Genomic DNA, 9,103 nt, shown 5'->3' with positions numbered 1-9,103 from the left:
TACATACCGTCTCTGACTCTAGGAATGCATAACACAACGCAAGATAATCTCCCAGATGAAGACCCAACAACTCAAAGACATTTTGAATCTTAGATAGAGACCTCGAAAACTTCCCAGACATAATCACCTCTATCATCAAGAATCCCATGCAAATGCACAAGCAATAACTTTGATAGCCCATTCATAGCACCGATTCTCCATCTAAGAACAATTGGACTACAACACACTTCGCCTATGAATCTCTAACCTTCAGTCCATCGCGAGACACAATTATAAAAACGTGAGGCATCATCCTCATAGTCGAGATATAACATAGACAATGAAATTTTTCGTTCCCGATTACTTCTCTCGATCACTTGGAACAACTTGCCAGGACACGCTCTAATGGAACTCAAGGAAAGCATACCCTTGGTCCTCATCTTTTAAAGTCTCCACGAAAATGATTCTCTTTCCACACATGCAATTTTCTCAAGGTGATCAAACCACACTAATCCTTTCTTGCATTTCCACCTTTGTCACGGATACCACAACCATCCGGTTTCCCCGACTGGGTCATTCTCTAGTCTTTGAAATCATATGCTCGCTCTCTCTTTTCCATAATAGAAAACTGGAAGAAAATAATCGTCTTCATAGAAAATAACATCATAAGCCATCGTCAGATCACTCAACCTCAAGGCTACAATCCTCAAGGCGCTCATCCCAATCATTCCTTTCTTGAGTCCCACGACTTCGATTGTCACTTCCTCATGTAAGGCCCCCAAGACCTTGAAATTAACTACACATCCAGTTCTACACCATTCAACCCCAACTGACATGGCCACTAAGGCCCAAGCAATCACCCGATATGTCTTCTTCCCAAACAGCCATAACCGAAAAGCTGATAATACCTAAAATGTTGCAATGGATTCATGGTGCAACCATGTTCCTACGCTCAACCAGCTCCTTAGAATTTCTGGGACTTTCCTTTTGAATATGAATCATGTGATTCCAGTAATACGGGCCCAATACCATCTTCCATACATTCCTCAGAATCATCTTCAATCTTGTAAGTCACTTCCCCATAATGATACTTCCAAAATCTGCTAAACAGCACACCACTCGCACTAAAGCGCTTCCCAGACTCTCTTATGATTACCACCTCACCCTGCCATCAGTTGTTGAAGGACCTCTAGTAATGTCAGTTAACAACTTAACGAATACAATTACATGCAAGAAAGATTAGAAAATCTTAATTTCAACTAAAAGACCCAACCCTACAACACCTAGACTCAAATGAGAGCTACATAATAAGGCCCAGTCAACCACTCTAAGATTATTTAACCTTCAATGCATGTAACTTAACATATTCATGTGATATTTTTTATATAAATATCAATATTAACCTCAAAACTAAATTCGAAAGTAAATATCACAAAACATTTATTATGCATTCTGTTATAAAATATCAACAATAATTTTTCATAATAAATTCCATTCCTACATCACCATTTTCATTAACAATTCTAATATAATATTTACGACATCAATTTTTCTGATAGTTGCTTTTGGCATCAATGATGAGCATCCAAAATATCTGAGTATGGATTTTTGAATTTTATTAGATAAATTTAAGAAATAATTTACTTCAAAGAATTTAGTTAAAGATCTGTAACATATGGTAAGTTATATATGAATTTATACCCAACTAAAGACATCCAAAATATATTGAACTCTATTCAATGAATTGTTACATTATTTTTTTACATTTCATAAAACTCTATAATTTCTTTTATAATGCATTCAACTCTATAACGTTTATTAAATATTATAGAAACTAATTTATGGTATATATTTAAGAATTATAAAACTATCTTTTTTTTTATGGGAAAGTTCAATGGTCCTTGAATTTCAATTTCATTGAAAATCAATATAACATCTCATAATAATAGAGTTTTATATATTTAATGAATGCTAGACTTGTCATCTTATTTAATTTTCTATTGAGTTCATTATTGTGGAAGCTCATGTCAAAAGGGAATAAGATGAAACTTTATAATTTTGCTTTTGTTTATAGAGTTTAATGTTATGCCCTCAAGATTTATGAATATTGTTATTAAAATAATTATTTTTTTATTCAAAAAGGATGTTCCGGTATAACATGGTGTTCATTTATCCGTTACGTCTATTTAAAACTTTTTTAATCTAATGTTAATATTCTCGTGTTTAATAAAAAAAAATCAAGATTCTTATTGTGCAAATACGATGTAAGATTTATAAAAACCAATTTTAGTTATATTTGTTTATAAATATAATCTCAATCTTCAAATTTATAATCAAAATAATAAAAATAGAAAAACCAATATATATAAATGATATGTGTACTTTTTTACATCTATATCTATATATAAGCTAGTTACACAAGCAACCAATCAACCATCATTAAACCTCAAACTTCCCTCAGTGGTTCACAGGATATATAGCTTTATCTTCACCTTCACTTTCCATACCAACAATGGCGGCGAAGGAGGAAGATGAGCAAAGAGTACGCGAAGACGATGAGCCTCAAATCAGTTACAAGGGAATCAAAGTTATGCCTTTCATCATTGGTATGTGTAATGAACTGATTTTTTTTACTATTTTCGTATAAATGAATATCAAAACATGTTTGTAGTTCATTCCAGTAAAGTTCAATTGATCATTTTGTAGGAAATGAGGCATTTGAGAAGCTTGGAACACTTGGAATGATGTCAAATTTATTGGTGTACCTGACAACTGTGTTTAATATGCCTAGTATCACCGCCACCACTCTCCTCAACGTATTCGATGGCAGCATCAATTTCGCCACCTTGTTGGGCGCCTTCCTTTGTGATTCCTACTTCGGTCGCCACCTTACGTTGGGTTTTGCTTGCATTGCATCCTTCGCTGTGTGTATTCCTTTTACTTCATTTTAATCCTCCCCACTTCTCTAAAGTTTTATTTAAACATGTTTTGATGCTCGAATTATGATTTAATTCAGGGTTTGTTTTTAGTTGATCTAACTGCGGTGTTCAAACAACTTCATCCTCCTGAATGTGGATCAAAACGGGGTAGTCACTGTGTGGGTCCCACCCCATTTCAATGGCTATTTCTACTCACTGGATTTCTATTTATGGTGATCGGATCCGGTGGGATCCGACCATGTAATCTGGCTTTTGGAGCTGATCAGTTTAATCCGAATACAGAAGCCGGAAAGAGAGGGATAACGAGCTTCTTCAATTGGTATTTATTCGCTGTGGTATTTGCACAGATGGTGTCGCTTACTGTGGTGGTTTACATTCAATCAGACCTGAGTTGGCCCATTGGTCTAGCGATTCCGGTGATCTTCATGTTCATCTCGTGTGTTTTGTTCTTCAGTGCTAATAAAATGTATGTGAAAGTAAAGCCTGATGGTAGTCCCTTCACAAGCATGGCGAGGGTTCTGGTGGTAGCCGTGAAAAAGCGACGGTTGAAACTACCGGAACAACCGCAGTTGTCTCTTTACAGTTATACACCACCGAAGTCGATTAATTTAGCTCTGCCTTATTCCAACAAATATAGGTACAACGTTATATATATGATTACACCCTTCTTTTTGCATGTTCTTCTGATAATTCTAGCCGACTAATAACGTAATCTAAATTAAGGATGACATTAGATAGGTGTGTGTTAGATTATATTCCTATTGCCCGATAGGTAAAAATAACATAAACAGGTACAACTTAAATTCCATGATTTGTCGTTTAGTTTATTTTGGCGATTTTCGCTTAAAAACAATTATTGAATAATATCTATTTCGTTCTTTTACCTTTCCTGTAAATGTTATTTTCACTTTATATAAACTATTATTATTATTATTATTATTATTATTAAATATTTCTTATACGACTTCATCTAAAATATCACTTTAAAAAGCATCCAAATCATTGAAGGGCGCACATCAATAATCAGTAACTTACAATGATCACGAAGAGAGCATTAAATCATTAAGGGAAAATGACTTAAAAGCCCCGTTAAGTTTCCAAACCGTTCAAAAAATCTCAATTATGTTTTGTCTGTTTAAAAAAACCCAACAAACTTAACATTTTGTCTAAAAAGCCCAACTAAGTTATACTTTCCTGAAAGTCAAATAAGAGAAACATATGACGTGGCTTATTACCGTATCGGAAAAATGACTTGTTAGACCAACGAAGTTTCCAAAACGTTTAAAAAACTCCAATCATGTTTTGACTGTTCAAAAAAAACTCAACGAACTTAAGCAAAACAAAATTGAGATTTTCTGAACGGTTTGGAACTTTATTGGACTTTTTAGATAAAATGTTAAGTTCGTTGGATTTTTTGAACAAACAAAACTTGATTGAGGTTTTATGAATGATTTGGAAACTTCGTTGGGCTTTTAAGTCATTTTCCCAATCATTAACTAGGCAAAAGTTAATCCAATCCATAATTTAAACCAATAGATCAATGGGTGATATGCGTTTTTTTAAACCGCAAACTATTCTAATATAATCCAAACACCAGTGTCTTTTAGAGAGAATTGAACCTATAACCTTTTATTTGAGAGAGTCACTGTTTACCGCATGGTCATAAGCCATTTTAATTTAATTAAATGAAATAAATTCATGTTTAATGAAATACTTTCAATAAATACGGAATTCATTAAACTGCTTATATATATATATATATATATATATATATATATATATATATATATATATATCCTAATAAATATTTTTTTTGTCACATGTCATATTTTTATTCATTTTACAACATATAATTTTATTTTTATTTTAAATTAATTTTTATTCCACATGTCATTTTTTTGTTTTTCTATTTTATTAAATTTCATATATTATTTAAATTCTAATAATAAATGAATATCAACTTCAATAATGGATTTTCCTTTTAATTTCAGAATTATTAAATTAAAGTTTCATTAATTTTATTTATTTATTTATTTACATAAATTATTTGTTTAAATTGAAAAGAGAAAAAAACAATTTAATTTTTATAATTCAATATTTTTCTTACTTTTCTTATAAATTCAAACTTCTCAAATATTTTGAATTTTATATTTAAATTTTCTTTTAAATGAACCCATGAAATACATAGATCTCACACATGGTTTTTTTTAATATAATTCAATTAAGAAACAAATGATTTTTGTTTATAAAGATAGTTTTCATGGAACTTTTATAAAATTCAATATTATATTTCAACTGACAAATTACATATGTCCTAGATGTGCATGCAATTCAATTTTTTTTTTATAATTATTCTATAAGGACATTTTTTTATACACACCAATCTATTTTTACCCACACCAGCCTAGCTGGTGTTTTTAATTTTCCAATATTTTGGCACAAAAAACACTAATCCTCAAACTCCAATAAACCATTTTATTAAAGAAAAAAGAGTCGCTTACCTTTTGAGTAAATTATACAAATGGTCCTTAGGGTAATATGTACGTTTACTCTAACTTATTTTTTTTAACTCGGAAGGTTGTTACCTTTTTTTTTTTTTTGTTACGCATTTGGTTCATGTCTTACGTAAAAATACTAATTTTCCGTTGATTTTTTAATTTATTTAAATAAATAGACCCTCAAGCGCGTAACAAAAACAAACAGTACGGACCTTTCAATTTAAAAAAAAAATAATTTAAAGACCAAACATACATATTTCCCCAGATCATAGGAACCATTCGAGTAATTTACTCTTACCTTTTTCGACAATGAGCCACACACCTTTTTTTTGGCTGCCAATCCACACATAGGATTAAACCAAGTTCTATTATCTAGCCTTTTTTTTAATTTAACGTTTCAACCTTGTATATCAACTTTTTTTTAAATATCTTTATTTAAAAGATAGTTAAACCCATATATTTAATATTTTTTTCTTCTCAAAATTATTATCCATGTTTGACTTTTAAAGTATTTCCATTTCAACTTTGACCATAAATAACGTTATTTGTGTTATATAAATTTTAATGAAACATAACAATGAAAATATATTTAAAAAAAATCCATTCATATATCTTGCATAAAAAATTATATAACAAAAAGTAAATTATTAGAGGTCAAACTTGAACAAAAAAGACTTAAAAAGTCAAATGTAGACAATAATTTTGGAACGGAAGAAGTAACATTTATTAACAAACGATAAATACAATTATATTTTTGATTATTAATATCTAAAATGAAATATAATATTTAGACTTATTATTTTTAACTTATTAAATCTTGGTTTGTATTGTTTTTAATGATTTGTATAGGCATATTTTTTTAATAAGGATAATAGATTTATATTATATAATAAAAATATAACTATTGTTACTCTATATGTTACATAAAGAATAGGAAAAGCTTTATATATATATATATATATATATATATATATATATATATATATATATATATATATATATATATATATATATTTGTATTTGAATTGATATATAGTTTTAATATATAATACGGAAATGTTATAGGCTAATATATGATTAAATGGACTTTATAAAATAGATTTTACTTTTAATTTTTGTTTTTTATTATATAATATTTTTTACAAAAATACAATTAGATTTTTTATTAAAAAATAATTATTTATTTCGTACATTTATTAATTAAAAGTAAGTTAAATATATATATATATATATATATATATATATATATATATATATATATATATATATATATATATATATATATATATAAACTGAATCTCTTGCATGTCATTTTATATATTTTAGCTATCTTATTTGCTAGTTTAAGAAACATCATTTATTAACTAGGTTCATAAATCAACTAACTTTTCAGCTAGAAACGCCAAACATAACATAAGTCAAGTTTGTGATCCAAACTCCAAAACATTAGATTTTCCCAAAAGTTAGTATGTACCAATTTGTTAAGTGAAAAAACACAAGATTAGTTTACTGATTTGGCTGGTTAAACATAAAGCATAACTCCAATTAAATAATTAATCGATAATGTCACAAGTATTATGTACCAAAATATTAGTTATTAATCATAAAATCTTTGCTCTTTTCATATTAGATTTCTTAACAAGGCAGCAATCGTGACACCCAAAGATACATTCAACCCAGATGGGTCAACATCTGACCCATGGAACCTATGTAGCATCCAACAAGTAGAAGAATTCAAATGTGTTATAAAAGCTGGACCCATATGGATTGGAGTCATAACATACTTCATGGTAATGATCCAACAAATGCAATATGCTGTCTTCCAAGCCCTTCAATCCAACAGACGTTTGTTCAACACCAACATTGAAATTCCTGCAGCTTCATACAACATCTTCACAATGCTCACTATTGTCATATTTGTACCGATATACGATCGTCTCATTGTCCCCCAGTTGCGTCGTATCACAGGTAAAGAAGGCGGAATATCCCTCCTCCAAAGAACCGGATTGGGGATATCATTAACAGTCATAGTTTCTCTAGTTTCGGCTTTGGTGGAAGAGAAAAGGAGGAATCTTGCCTTTACGGAACCAACTTTAGGGTACCAACCCCATAGAGGGGAAATTTCATCGATGTCAGCATTATGGCTAATTCCACAACTCTGTTTTGCTGGGTTGGCTGAGTCCTTTACTGCAATAGGTTTACAAGAGTTTTACTATAGACAATTTCCGGAGAACATGAGAAGTGTTGCGGGTGCTTTCTTCTTTAGTGGACTTGCAGTATCGAGTTACTTAAATGGTTTGTTGGTGACAATTATTCATCGGACAACCAAAGGGGCTGCCACCGGAAATTGGTTGCCTGAAGATCTTAACAAGGGTAGATTGGACTATTTCCATTTTCTAATGACTTGTATTGGGATCATGAATCTAGGCTACTTTCTGTTGTTTTCAAGTTGGTATAGATACAAAGAAACGAATTGTTCCCGAGATGGTGGTGCCATGGTGGAGATAGAGAAAAAACTTGATAAATCTTTGGTTTGAGGAACAAGGTGAAAACTATAATATGATGAACATTGGGTAAGAATTGTAATATAAATCTTCCAGTTGCATAAATGATAACAAATAAATGTAATTAGTGTATCATTAGTGTATCCTAGATCCTCTGGTATTTCATGTTTCAAGATATGTTTCTTAGGTGAGTGGATGATTTAAAGCATATTTTAATGATTCGTGCCAAACCACAATGGCAATACTAACACTTTTGTCTTCTTTTTCAAATACATTACATTGAAAAATAATATCTCCTAAGTCCTTTGTATTTCATGTTTCAAAGATATGAATTTTATGTTTTTGGTGTTTTTGTTTCTCTTTGAGATCGATGGTTCAAGTCTCGTCCGAGGTATAAGTGAAATTAAGAGTAACTTAGTAATAGATTAGATATGTTGTTTTAAAAAAACCGATGGATAATTTAAAACATATCTTAGTGATTTGCACACTCTTTTGTGTTCTTTTCCAAATACAAAGTTAAATAATACTTAGTTCACTAAAAAGCCTATTTCTAATTATAGTTTTCATGGGAAGTCCATCATTAAATAAATTTTACCAATAGAGTTTTTTGTTGTAAAAACCCTTATGGGTAACCCGATTTGAATTTCAATTGATGTGAATTAACCCAATTTACCCATTTATGACATGCTATATATGACTTAGTTTGGCTAGTTTTAACTTTTTTCCTAAGGATTTATGATGCAATCTTAGTTACAAATATGGCTATTTTCTATGGAATTTCAATGGAACATTAGTTGATCATATGTGACTTTTTCCTAACGGATTTATGAAATATTTTTTTGTTTTTAGTGAAAGATATTTTCGTCATTAAAATAACATTTTTTAAATTTAAAATTCTAAAAAAATATTGATTATTTCTTCCTCTACCTAAAATGCAGGAAAAAAACGTAATACACAAAACATATCATAATATTATATTGAAAAATAAAATTAATAAACATTACAATAAACATTGTCCAAAACATTAGAAGTGTCAAATATTATTACAACTAGATGAGAAGCCCATGCTTGGCATGGGTCAAAAGTTTCTTTGTTTTATAACGTTCAAAATTACGAAGGAAGTCACATATAGAAGTTGGTTGTTGCTTATATCATATTAAAAGCTAATACAATATACATGAGC

The 9,103-nt window shown here is 29.9% G+C and overlaps 1 protein-coding gene across 1 annotated transcript; it reads left to right on the top strand.

Annotated features, from left to right (window-relative positions):
* Positions 1–2,397: 2,397 nt before the first annotated feature.
* Positions 2,398–8,276, top strand: LOC145103095 (protein NRT1/ PTR FAMILY 2.10-like). The gene is made up of 4 exons (XM_079040636.1): positions 2,398–2,585; positions 2,686–2,903; positions 2,996–3,555; positions 7,047–8,276. The coding sequence occupies exons 1-4, from the start codon at positions 2,492–2,494 to the stop codon at positions 7,951–7,953; spliced, it is 1,779 nt and encodes a 592-aa protein (XP_078896762.1). The 5' UTR covers positions 2,398–2,491; the 3' UTR covers positions 7,954–8,276.
* The last annotated feature ends 827 nt before the right edge of the window (positions 8,277–9,103 follow it).

The sequence above is a fragment of the Lactuca serriola genome, chromosome 4, assembly GCF_051521515.1.
Source record: "Lactuca serriola cultivar US96UC23 chromosome 4, Lser_US96UC23_V15, whole genome shotgun sequence".
NCBI lineage: Eukaryota > Viridiplantae > Streptophyta > Magnoliopsida > Asterales > Asteraceae > Lactuca > Lactuca serriola.
This window is presented reverse-complemented; position numbering and strand designations above follow the sequence as displayed.